The sequence below is a fragment of the Pelecanus crispus genome, chromosome 3 (genome assembly GCF_030463565.1).
Source record: "Pelecanus crispus isolate bPelCri1 chromosome 3, bPelCri1.pri, whole genome shotgun sequence".
Lineage (NCBI taxonomy): Eukaryota > Metazoa > Chordata > Aves > Pelecaniformes > Pelecanidae > Pelecanus > Pelecanus crispus.
The window spans coordinates 116,079,405-116,092,910 of NC_134645.1; the positions used below are offsets into that span (position 1 = coordinate 116,079,405).

Here is a 13,506-nt window from a genome sequence, read left to right on the forward strand (position 1 = left end):
TGTAAATTAGGACACATTAAAAACCAACTTCCTACACTGAATTTCAGCTTTACTATTCAAGCTGCATTAAAAAAAAAAATTAAAAAAATCTGAATGCAGCAACATGAAAACACTTACCGTATCTTTGTTCCACATTTTTATGATTCGAGAATCTGCAGAGATAATTAAATCCAACTGACGCTGAAATTGAATTGATTTAATAGGCAGGCCATAGTGGTGATCTTTGACTATTAATGGATTACTAGACCGGAGATCATATAATAAAACCTTGAAAAGTAAGAGACAGATTAAACTTACAGTATTGTAAGATCAAGAGGAAGTCACACACACCAGATCTTCACTAAAGATTTAACTAAACTTGAGATCTTTTACTTAAATACATGGACCGATTTATGTAAAAGAAGTAATTTTAAATTCTGAAAACAGCTTATTAAGTGAGCCCAGTTTATTCTGACAATATATTTTAAGCTCAGAATGCTTCAGTCTAGAAAAATTAAGAGCAAATTTAAGAGCTCACCAACTTTCTAAAGTCTTTTTGATATCTATTGAAAAAATGAACTGTTTTCAAGGCTCTTAGCATTTCTTAATTCCTAATATTTCACTTTCAGATTCTGTTCTTACAAGATTTAAATTTTCAGGCTCCCTTCCACATTCAGTCAATGTCACTTTCACTCAGTGAAACACCACAGAATGTAATTTTTTATTTTGAAGAAAGTAGAGAGTACAGGCCCCATCTTCCAGAAACTTGCATTTTTATCTCCAAAGTTTCCTGTGAAACTTGAGAAATACCTTAAATCTTTCACACGCATGGTGTGAATACTAATAATTCTGGGGGAAAAAGTATTATCAGTTTAATAAAAAATATAATTTCCAATAAAACTTGCCTGACTTGTATACTAACTTTATCACAAATACGACTCTTAACGTATGTATCTGCTCTTGAACAAGCTACAGTTTTCTAAACCCACCAAAATACTGATGAAGGCAGAAATCCCCATACTCCACTTTACAAATATGATGGTAACAATGAATAAATTAATCTAAATGACCCCTTACAGAAAGATAAGACAGTAAAAACAATAGTTGAAAGACAATCACTTCTGCTTCGTTAGCCACCATCAAGATAAGGGACATTTATGTTGCATTGAGATGGTACTTATAGAGTCTAAAAAAGCAGCAACTTCCCTGCATACTTGACTCTTAGTTCTAAGAAAACTGCACAATTTGAAGTTATATAGTATGTAGGTTGTGATGATTTTAAGTGGTCCCTACAGTATTCTGAAGAGCAAGACCATTTGACAAAATTAATTTGTGGTTTAAGAATGACTATTACTACTGTATACGTGTAATTTATGCTCTTATAAATATATATTAATAAAAGTATCTATATCACAATAAGTGCACTCAATGTATGATAGACCCGGCCTGGCAACTGCAAGAACAGGATCTCCTGAGAACTGTTGTAGATGAAGTTAACTCTACCTGCCCAGTAGATGTTCCAACAGCCATATGCAAAGCTCCATCAAATTTCAGTGCTGAAACAGATGGTAAACCATCTATCCTGCAAAGCACAATGCTTATAGTTAGACATTCTTTCAATAAAGGCTGCAAATAATATTTTCAATGTTAAAAATAGCTAAGATAATTAATGTAAATTAATTTACAGATATCACTCAGAAATACTACTTCAAAAAGCTGCATTTTTTACATTCACAACTTGTGGTTGTATAGAAAATTAGCCACTGCTACTCAGATAAGTAACTAAGAGACTCCTCAATGACTAAGAAAACCCCTTATTCACACTAGCAATGAGAAGAGAAGACCATGGGCAGGTCATTTTAATGCAAAGTGGGATTTGTTTCTAAAAGCAAAACTTCTGAAAAAACAGAAGAACATGCTTTGAAAAGGTAGCCTTTACTCACTCTGTGTCTGCCGTCACACTGCTTAAAGCACAATCCAACAGCCCAACTCGACTTCTAGTTCTAGGATCCCAGCATTCCACTTTACCCTAAACAGTTTAGAAAATACATTTAAAGCTTATGCAACAGATGTCTGGTATTCTGAAAACGTTTAAATAAAATTATGAATTATTTCATCTATAATTAATCAAATCTCCTAGGTTAACATGAGTTGTTCTAATAATGGCATACAAGCTTCACACATTTCATTTATATTTTTTAAAAGTGTTATCTGAATGAAAATCATTAACACTAAATTTCCACAGATTAATAGGGTAATTTCTACAGATGGCTATACTGTAAAGCAAGATAACATTATTTTCTCTCCCATCTGCAAAATCTCAAGCATCTCAGCAACCAAGGTAAGTGAGAAATTATATCTGCACTGTGCTCTAAAATGTCATCTTGTTTAATGGATCTATACTTATCATAGCAAATGAGATCAAATTAATTCATTAGGTTCCTGTCATGGTTTCTTCTTATCCTCATGCAAACTAATATAAAAAGAGAAACAAACACTACTGCCCTTTTTATAAAAGGAATGCAAACATTTACCTCAGCCGTCCCCATAGCAAACAAGAAGTGTACAGGATTTATGTCACAGACGTTACTCTCTCTAAAACAGAAAAAAGAGCAAGTTTAATGACCTCAGAATAATTTAACACATGAACAACTAAAAAGATTTCTGTAATCATGTACACTGTTGCTCACCCTGAAAAAGCAAAAGCTGGAGGGAGGGACAGATGGCTACCTAATAGCAGCTTCCCATACTTAAGAGGAGCTTACCAAGAATTTGTAGTCATCAGAGACAGTGCTGATTACTTGAAACAGGTAAGGTTGCAACTGGATGCAAGGATAATATTTTTATGCCATGCAGATAATTAAGCACTGGAACGGGTTGCCCATAGAGGCTGTGGAATTTCCATCCTTGGAGTTTTCAAGACCCCCTGGGAAAATTCATCTGAATTCAGCGTGACCATGCCTTCAGCAGGAGGCTGGGCTCTGAGGTTCTTTCCAACCTGAATGATTCTGTGTTTCTCTGCCCATACCCAGCACCTACCACCAAGCCTTTCCTTATCACTCTGCTCCACTACATGCTTAAACAACTCAATTATGTCAAAAGGTGTTCCTGATTACTTATGTTTAGAAGCTTACATCTCCAACATATTCTGATGAACAGCCTATCTTCCTTTCCCTCCCCCAACTATCCTGTTTCTCAACAGGGCACCCAGGAGCCCTGTGTTTCTCCAGCAATTCTTCCAAAGCACAAATGTTTCTCTTTAACACTACTCATCCTGGCGCCTTCCAACTTCTTCCATTCAAAGCCTTCCACCTCTAACTCTATAGCTCATCCAATTCCCCTACCCTCACAACCTTCTCACAACTTCAAGTCTCATCTCCCTAATTCAGATTTTACACAAGACCCTTAGCATTCCAGCCCCAGGATTTTCCCAGGGGTTTTTTTGCTACTGCTCAGTTTCTGCAATTATGCCTGCCCAAATATTCCCTCATCCATTAAACTATCCTACCCACTGAGCACCAGCTGTCGCCCACCAACTAGCCACTTTATCTAGTCAAGTCTATTCTTCTCATCTGCCTCTCCCCACATAAAAGCAGCCCAGCTCCTGCTCTGGTAGGGTTTTCAAAAGAATCAGACACATGCTGGAGATATAAAAATTGTCTTTGGGCTACTCCAAGAGCAGAAGGACAAAGACATGCCTGGGAAAGTACATACCCTGTGGGTAGATCTCTATATGATGGCTAAATTGAGCAATAATGGCAAAGTTTTAATGAAATGCTCTTAAGATCAAGTTATATAATACCTACTACAAGTCTATATTAAGCAATTTTAAAATATCCACAAAAGAAAACTCAATTAAAACATAAGAACTAGAACAAAGAATTACAGAACATAAAATATGCTGAGTCTGAGCCTCATTTTATGTTCCTTTTCAACCCTACAATGCATTTGGGCAGTATTCAGATACAGTACTGATGGTGAGCATGCTAGTCATTTGCTTCCACCTGGTGGAAAGACGACAGATAGGTGTCATGTATTGCAGATAACTTACGAAGCGTCAGTTTGCAGGGAGTTGAGAAACCTTCCTTGTTCCAGATTTAGCCTGTATACTTCAGAACTACAAAGGAAAAAAATTGAGTATTACTCCTTTCTTTTACAAATACAGAAAGATACTGTTGTAAGCCAGGAGGAGTTAAAGATGCTTGCTGACAGCCTAATTTTACCAAATAGACAATTTTCAGACTTCACATTCTAAGACACATCTATCCTTCACTGTTAAAAATACAGAGAAAAATGTGCATGTTCAAAGATATTTATTACATTGCAATATCATACCAATTACTCTTTTTTCCAGAGAAAAGATACAGTAATTCCTTTCTTAATATCTTCTAATTTCCTGATTTACATTACATCTTGAATTGCTACTTATAGTGTTTGAAACCCTAAAGACCTAATTTTCTTTTTACTATGTCTTCTCACAAGCTCCGTTAATTATTTTATGTGATTTGACTCACACTTTGACAGCAACAAACCACCAACCAGGATAGAAAAAGTTATTTAATTTTCTTACTTAGATGCTAATCACTTTTTAAACCAATACACTGAATTGCAATTTTTATAACAAATTTGCAAATACATGATGTAGCTGGTTTAAGAATCAAAGAAAAAAAGTCTTAAAACAGTACAGGAAACTGAATTAATCTTAGTCTGCCCACATTTTCCACTCTTCACAACTGTCTCCATTATTAATTTGGAAGGAATTGCCACTGCTACTAATTTTTAACTTCGCTGGTATTTTAATACTCATTTTATTCTTGGAAAACATTGCTAACAGAAGTGAAAGAAAATAATCCACTTAATCAATACCTTGCTCCTACAAAATACAGGTCACACGATGGATAGTGATAAGAGAAATCTCTACCAAATTTTGGTATTCTTGTCCTGTAGTAATGGCCGTGTTGCGAATGAAACTCCACAAATCTGCCACACTGCAAGAAGACAATCTGAAAATAAAAGAGAAAGAACTGAACTATACAGGGGCAGACACCAATCTCCTTAACTTATCTTACAGCACAAACTCCAGTGATTTTTTTTCAAGCTCACACAGGTTTATCACAACCCATTTAAACCATTTCTAGTAAAATGACAGAATCAACTAGTGCTTTGTCATTCTCACTAGCCACAGCAAAATGCTTTATTAGTAAAGATTAAATGAATATTCACAAGAGTATACGCGATACCCTGAAAGTGACTCTGCAACCAGAAGCAGTATAGTCATCTTGGTGTTATGATGCACCAAAATTAACATCTGTACTTCTTTCAGACACCAGAGTTAATAATTTCTTCCAGGTACAATGCCACGCAGGTACCAGTATGTTCATAGGTACTAAGCACATGCACTATACATCCTGATGCATGCAGCAGTCCAATAAATGACACCAACAACCTTTGTGCATTTTTTGGTTGTTTGCCAACTGTATAAGCACATTGTTTCTCTCTGAAACGGAGACAAACATCTCAGTCCTGGAAGAGCCCACAGGGAAGGATTACTAGAAGACTAGATCTATATTAGTAAATAAAATAGGCCAGAACCTGCCCCTATAGTCCTGATGGCAAGTTAACATGGCACAACTCATATCCATATGAAGGAATTCTTCCGACTCTAAACAGAGGCAGTATCATCCACACCATCTGTTACACTCATGCGGTACCTCAAAGCATGCCCAGGCACCGTGTGATGGAGGAACAGCTGGCCAGGCCCAAATTCATGCCATGATGCATGCAAACAGTTAAACGATATGGATAATCACAGGCTAACTCTTGACTCTGAGCCTCACCCCAACTTAGCTTAGATTAGAAAAGTGCTAGTTTAGTTCAGAATATGTATAGTCCATGCATCTTCTAAAAGTAGTAGATAATGAAGATTTTAAATTTCCTACTGCTGGACTACATTGTTAGCAATGCAAATACGGATGAGAAGCTCAGGAAAGGCAAGGTACAAAAGTTATTCTGAATCTGTCATCTTTATTTATATATCTGTATATTCTTCCCTTACGAGACATGAAGTACTAGCCCAGGTCACTACTTTCTCCATGCCTATTTATCATTAAGTCCCCCCTTACTTATGCTCTTTCTGATATAAGAAACACTAGTGTCTCAACTTTTATTCATGGACTCGCTCATTTTGGTCCAAGACCAAGTAGAGTATGATCTTTCAGAAGTTTAACTGCAATTTCATACAAGATTACAGATGCAGCTGCACAGTTGATGTTATACAATGATGTTTTTCATATACATCCCAATCAATCCTTTGTGTGCCTAATGCTTTTAACTGGAGGTTTACAACAAGCAATGCTTTTTACTTATCAGTTTGAAACAATGACCAGATCAAATCTTTTCTCCATCATCATGGCAAAAGAAGAAATGTCTGCATCTTCATGCAGTACAGAAGCTAAATAAACTATGACAAGAACATAAAATTAAACTGTATTTAACTTAAAAATATCAGTATCACATTCTCTTAGTTCACAATCAAGAAGCCACCAAAAACCTGTTACCAGGAAGACAGAAGATGCAGTTTGCTTTCAATGAGAAAAGAGAATTTTCTTCTCACCCACTCTACCTCCGAAAAGCTTTTAGAAAGTTTTTGATAGTTGCCAAAAGCAACCAAACATTCTGCTAATGATTGCCTTACCTCTAATAATTTTCTATTTTAAGATAAATTTCTACAATATTCGACTTGAAGATATTTGTGTCCTCTTTCACTAGCAGTAGATACAACTGGCTGTAAATCATGTTTATCTTTCCTTCATACTAATTATTTTTGGTCACTACAACCTCAGGGTAGCAAAAGCATAGCCACCAGTGTGGCAAAAATACTAAGCGGAAATATATGTCTTTTTGCAAAAGACTGTGGGAAAAAAGATATCACTCTCTCCTAAGTTTGAAACTTAGTCCAAGTTTAAAACTTTTAAGTCAAAAATGTAGGACAGCACAAAAGTGTAACTGGCCTTATGGATACCAACATGAATGAAAGCCAACAGTGTACTCTCACTGTGAAAATGCAAGTAAGCTTCAAAAGGCAACCTCATGAAGACAGCAGGAGCAGAATTCCTAGGCAGGCTGGACAGGAAGGAAAAATTCTTTATGATAAGGTAATTGTTGCAGCACTGCAACAATTTATTCAGTGAATTTGTAGAACCTCCAAGCTTGCAGTTTCTGACACTCCTGTTCAAGCATTAAATGACATCTGAAGGTCCCCTTCCAATCAGTATTTCTGTGATTCTAAGCATTTCAAGTGTAACTTCTCAAATATTGTTCCCTGTTTCTAACATGTTCAAAACATTGCAACAGCTACCTGAAATTTCTTTTCTTTCTAATGATCTGGTAAGTTTTAGGAAAATAAAATTGAACATAAGGTTGTATTAAGTTGTGAAAGTAGGGCTTCAGTCTGACATATAGTACCAATTTCAGTTGAAAACACACACAAGCCTTACTGTTCATGACTAGTCAGAAACATATTTCCGAACACAACATGTTCCTCAGTCTCCCAAATAACTGTTTGGTCTGTACAACCAGAAACATTCTCCCACAGACAGACAAGTAGGAGGCTCCTGTACCATGTCAGCCACCTTCTTCTGCTACTTGAATCCATGCACATTCTTAAAAATCTCACAGGGAAAATATTTTGAAAAGACTAAAACTACAACGCTAAATGATAATGTCTCTGATCAAATAGAAATACTTATTAAAACAAACCTGTACTGGAAATGCTAAGGTTTCTTCTCAGAAAAAAAAAAAAAGTATTAAAATAAACACTTAACTGAAAAAAAAAAATGTCCTAATGAAGTCAGCAAAATTATATGCTAAAATTTCGTATTTAATTCGGAACATAACACCTTGATGAATCAGCAAAGCAAAGTTTACAGAAAGAGCTAACATCTTTTATTACACCAACTGCTGCAGCTGGAAAAAACAGATAAGCTTTCAAGCACATAAACACTTTTCTAGGTGTTAAACAGAATCAGGAGTGGTATTGGGCCTGAAAAAGGGCTGATGGTCCTAAGAACTCAAGGTACAGCACCTCGGGGCGGGGTGGGGGAGGAGACATCACTTCTCTCCACAATTTCTGCCTCATTCATATGCTTATAATCATCACAGCTACAACAATGCTGACAAATCAGGCTATTAACTTATCTACAGCTATCCCACCTCTCAAAATGGTCTATCTCTGTATCACTCATCACAAGGCATTGTGACTAAACGCTATCCTAGAAAGAATAACTAATTCCATTTTTCACATTATATTGTTTGTAGAACAGATCATTATTTGACATTTTTCTCTACTACAGACAAAAGACTTTAAAAGTGGCAAGGCAAATTATAATACAAAGAGACAAAGAAAACAAACAACATGTTGGAGGCACAAAAAATGTTTATCCTGTTTGCTTTTCCAGAAAAACTTCTCTGTTCCAAAAGTTGTGCTGACTGACTGCCTTTACTATATATGAAAATGCATTTTAATATACATATTAAACAATTTTTTCATTTATACATTGAAAACATTAAACATACCTTTGAGTAATCATCTGATAAAATCTCAAACGTAACCACTAGAGGAGAGAGCAAGAGAATTTTAAGTGAACTAAGCAAGCAAACTTATTTGCAAACATTGGCATAAATCCTGAAAACATTTACACTCATGCTAACCTTTAGTCATGTAAGTATTCCCCACAGGTGTCAATGCATAATGTAGGCATTGTGATAAAATCTTTAATTATATAACTTTATTTGCAAAATAGTAAGTAGTTTTCTAAAACTTTAGAAACATATGAAGCATCTTGTAATCTTTTTATCGTTCTTGTATACTTGACACGTTCCTCAACACCATGCTCAACCATGTATTTATTGGCTTGGGGAAGGTCTAATGAAATGGTTTTCAGCGAGTGTGTGGTCCACAGACCTTTGGTAATCCATCAAAATTGATAAAAAAAATGACATGAGTTCAGATATCCTACGCACAAACCTGCACACGTGGTCTTCCTAAGGGGTCAGCACATCCACAGAAAAAGTTTTAAGGCTCAAAAAAAAAAAAATCACAAATTTGAAAACTACTATCCATGCTGAACACTGCGATGTATTGAACTTCGCTAGTTTTAAATGAGCTGGGTTGGGAACATTAGGGAGTAGCTGCTTCAGCTAAATTGGTTCCATTTAAATGAGATAGCTCATTTAAAGTTACCTGAAGTGACTCTACACTACATTTCAAGTTAAACATACTTTTGCTGTCTAGTAAGATGCCAGTTTAAAAAAAAAAAACCTTACTTTAAGCGCTAATTACCAGCAAGCATTTACTATTACAATGACTCCTACTCTTTTAAAGCAGGTCTCACTCTTGCCATACCTTCCTCTCCCCAGCCTCTCTGAACCCCTACCACCTTGCCCCTTACTATGGTGTAGCACTGTCCCTTCACTCTGCATGACTCCTTGTAGTCCTGAGGCAAAGGGTATAGAAACACTACCATGCTCTAATCCCCTTTTTCCTGACCTAATTCAGCAGTTCTCAATATTTATTTTTCACATTACTGTCACACACATCACAGGTAGACCAGTTTCATTCTTCTGTAATGACTTAGGACTTCAGCCACTCTATGCTCATTCCCTGCTTTGGCCACCCCTGTATCCCAGTTTTCAGCCATCAGCCTTCTAACAAAAAACAAAACAAAACAAAAAATCACCACACACCATTCCACAGATCCATGCATCCTAAAACTAAGAGCCACAGCAGCTCTGACCTCCTCCCCTAGTCTCACTGCCAGCAGATTATCCCTTTCCCACTGTCTAGATGGCTCCTTGCTTTCCTCGCCATAGTTGTTCTCCCTCCAAATTAGTAGCAAACAAGGTGTAATTAAGGCCTTGGCTGTGCTACCATATAACCCTAAGTACCTTGCTTCCAAGAAAACAAACGAACCAACCAACCAACCAAAAACTCTCTCAGGGAATTCTCTTTACCCTATAACTCACCTACTGAGCTTGGGCTCCAGTGGGAAAACAGCGAGAACTCATTTTAGTAACAATGGTGCAACCACGGTGCATTCTCCTACCTTACTGCTTCACAGAAGAGGAAAGAAGGGAGAACTGACCGCTACCCAGCCATTGTACCTGCATAGCATTCCCAAAACAGAGCGCAGCCTTCAGCCACATTCACTCTCTGAGTCCCGCGCTTACTGGTTCAAGGTAAATTTTATGTTCCTCACACAAGAGAGGAAAGAACTTTGAAGGAGGAGGAAAAGGGAAAAATACAGAGATAAAGACTAGGTGACATTTTAGTCTTAGATTCTTGTGTTCCCCTCAGCACAGGGAGGGAAATTTCTACTTTAATCCAACCTCAATTATGTATGAAAGATACCTTGTACTAACAGCCACAGCTTATACTAACCTTCAGAATCTAAGCATCTTTCAAATTTCTGGGATAACTGATAGGTATCAAAACAGCGGATCCTTGGCTTATAAGTTCCTGAAAGAACAATTTGATCTTTAATAAAAAAATTACACAAAAAAATAACATTAAAGCTTTTTTTTAAAAATATAACGTCTTACATATACAGGCTTTATTGCATTTCAACGATAAGTATTCTAATCTTACCAAAATCGCTGTGACTAGAGAAACTTGCCTCTGAGTAACATAACCTTACTGCCTGGTTTTTGTCTTCGGTGCCTGAAAGCACCCTACTCGTATGTAGGTTCTTCTGATTACCAGATACATTACACAGAATTTAATACCTTCCAGTAAGTCTGAAAGACCAAGTCTTCTTATGCTATTAATGCCTGCTAAAGTATTCATATTTGGATCCTGCTTTGACAGTTACAAAATGTAGCATTATCTTCCATCCTTTAAAACAACAGGAGTTATTTAAAGCAAATTTATGTACACACAATAAAAATAATTACAAACTTAGCTTTTAACTGTATTATAAATAGTTTCAGTTTTAACTATATTACAAACCCCCAGTGGCAGGGGGGTTGGAGTAGATGGTCTTCAAAGGTCCCTTCCAACCCAAACCATTCTAGAATTCTATGATTCTAAGAACATCTGTATTCTAAAAAGGCATTTCACAATACCACTACCAAGACAGCTACTCTATCACATCTTAAGAGTAAGCTTCCAAAACTCTGTTCAATGCTACATTTAAAAATTAACTCTTATCGATTCTACCTGAAATACTAAGTCATTCTTCAATCAAGATTTTTCTAGCACTTTTGGCCTCTGCTGCAGAGAGACGCTTTGTTAACTCACCAACTGCCATAATATACTGTCCATCTCTTGATACCTTAATCTTTGTGCTAACTGTGGGCATTTCAAAGTCCTGAATAAGTTCAATTCTTCTACGGATATCTACGAAGAAATAAAATAAAATAAAATTATTTTTTAAAGGTCGCACTATTGTATCAGCCCAAAACACTGTAATGGTTTCTGATGGGAGCATGTTGAGTTAACTGAATATATGGAACATCTTTTAAGATCTTTTAAGTATAATTCACACATTATAAGGAGATTAACACAGTCTGTTAACCCTGAGATGCAGACTACCTCCCTGCAAAATAAATGCCTATTCTGAAGTAGTACCTATGTAACAAATTATTCTATAATGCAGTAGCAAATATTTATCACACATTTTACACACGTAAGATGCTGTATAATATATTCCATCCTCCTGTTAACTCCATGCATTTTTGGTTGGCTTAGGTTTTCATACAAGCCTTCTTATGGTATATAAATAGCCATATTTTTTTTTTGATAACAAATTTAGGCTAAAATTATGATGTTCCTGCACTCTAAGATGAGCATAATATACATAGAAGAGTTTATAGTTGGACTTTATCATAAGCCATACAGGGAATTCATCTGTCACATTCCTGTACAATCTACAACCCCAATATTTAATGCCTAAAATCTAGCGCAATATTAGTAATATTCTGTTTATATAAAGCTGTGTAGAAAGTTGAAGTATGGCCTTCTAAACATAACTGCTTATAGCTTTAATTTTGTAGTTTCTAAAACACGAGCTACGCATAACTTCCTTGTAGCAGTCAGTAAAGCATCTCCCTCCGGACGTGCATGCTGTATATGTGCAGCTATTACAGAGGGCCCTGTGACGGCAAAACTTACCCACATCTTTCTTCTGTAAAGCTCTTTTCTTCCTGTCTGAAAGCCACTGTAAGAAAATACGTAAATCCTGAGCTTGTTACACGTAAAGGAACCAAAGAATCGCTTAGAGTTTATCCAATTTGAAAGTACAAGATACTTAAGGCCATTAATTGTTTTTCTCTTGGTTATTTTAACATTTCCACTGGCAAGCTGAACCATTCCGCGTCCACAAAACTTAAAAAAGTAGCGTTTTTTAAGGGGCTGTGGAGGAACACACCTACAGTCAGAGATGCCGGCGCTCAAACCGCATTTTTAGCCCACAGAAACCCTTACGGCTGGCTGTCGTTCCCGGCCGCCACCCTCACCACAGGCGCACAGGAGAAGGGGCAGCCGGCTCCCGGAGCTCGCTCAGGCCCGGCCCGGCCCGGAGCTCAGGCCCGGCCCGGCCCGGCCCGGAGCTCAGGCCCGGCGCCCACCCCAGGCTTCTGAAGCCTCCCGCTGCGGGGCCCGGCGGGCAGCCCGGCTGCGCGTCCCCTCGCCCCGCTCGGCGGCCCTGCCCCGCCGCCCCCTCACCTCCGGGAGGCTCCTGCCGCCGCTCAGGCTGTAGACCTTCACCTCGTTGAGGCTGGAGACCTGCATGGCCGCGGCCCTGCCCGCCTCTTCCTGGGCGGAGGGGAAGCGGAAGGCGGCTGGCTTCCGGCCCGCGGCCCTTCTACCCGGCGCCGGCGGCGGTGCCGGGAGCGGCGGTGGGGTGGCGGTCGGCGGTCGGGCCTGGTGTGGCCGCGCTCGTACGCGGGGGCTGGGGGCCGCTCGGGTGGCGGCGGCGGCTCTCGCCCCTTCCTCTCATAGGGAAGAAGCAAATCCCTCTCCGAGGGAAGGAAGCAAATCCATGAGAAAGCGAGCTTTGCCGGCGCTGCCGCCTGTGGCGGAACACCTGAGCTGCCGGCAGTTTCTCCAGGCCTTCCTCTTTTCTCCAGGCCTTCCTCTTTTCTCCAGGCCTTCCTTTTCTCCAGGCCTTCCTTTCCCACGCTCAGAGAGCCCCTGTGCGAGAGGCTGCCAGGCGCTGCACTCGTGGAGATGGGGGTAACGGGGGCGGCCGTCTGCGCCCCACAGTCTGCGTCTGTCCTTGGTAGGCGAGACCCCATCTTGCAACATCCAGACATGGAGACCCCATCTTGTAACGCCCAGACATCCAGACCCCATCTTGCAACGCCCAGACATCCAGACCCCATCTTGCAACATCCAGACATCCAGACCCCATCTTGTAACGCCCAGACACCCAGACCGCATCTTGCAACATCCAGGCATCGAGACCCCATCTTGTAACGCCCAGACATCCAGACCCCATCTTGTAACACCCAGACATCCAGACCCCATCT

General features: G+C 38.9%; 1 protein-coding gene across 3 annotated transcripts in view; it reads right to left on the bottom strand.

The window, feature by feature from the left end:
* NOL10 (nucleolar protein 10) overlaps positions 1–12,766 on the bottom strand; it is a 52,812-nt gene extending 40,046 nt beyond the window's left edge. The window contains exons 1-11 of one of the 3 annotated variants that reach the window (XM_075706772.1): positions 12,701–12,766; positions 12,149–12,194; positions 11,276–11,374; positions 10,418–10,495; positions 8,554–8,591; positions 4,846–4,982; positions 4,031–4,096; positions 2,514–2,574; positions 1,923–2,008; positions 1,483–1,561; positions 118–267 (exon numbers count right to left, since the gene is read on the bottom strand). In XM_075706772.1, coding sequence (XP_075562887.1) covers positions 118–267; positions 1,483–1,561; positions 1,923–2,008; positions 2,514–2,574; positions 4,031–4,096; positions 4,846–4,982; positions 8,554–8,591; positions 10,418–10,495; positions 11,276–11,374; positions 12,149–12,194; positions 12,701–12,766 — 906 coding nt within the window. The remainder of the gene's footprint in view (positions 1–117; positions 268–1,482; positions 1,562–1,922; positions 2,009–2,513; positions 2,575–4,030; positions 4,097–4,845; positions 4,983–8,553; positions 8,592–10,417; positions 10,496–11,275; positions 11,375–12,148; positions 12,195–12,700) is intronic. The other 2 variants (XM_075706773.1, XM_075706774.1) reach the window with 2 other exon arrangements.
* Positions 12,767–13,506: the final 740 nt, after the last annotated feature.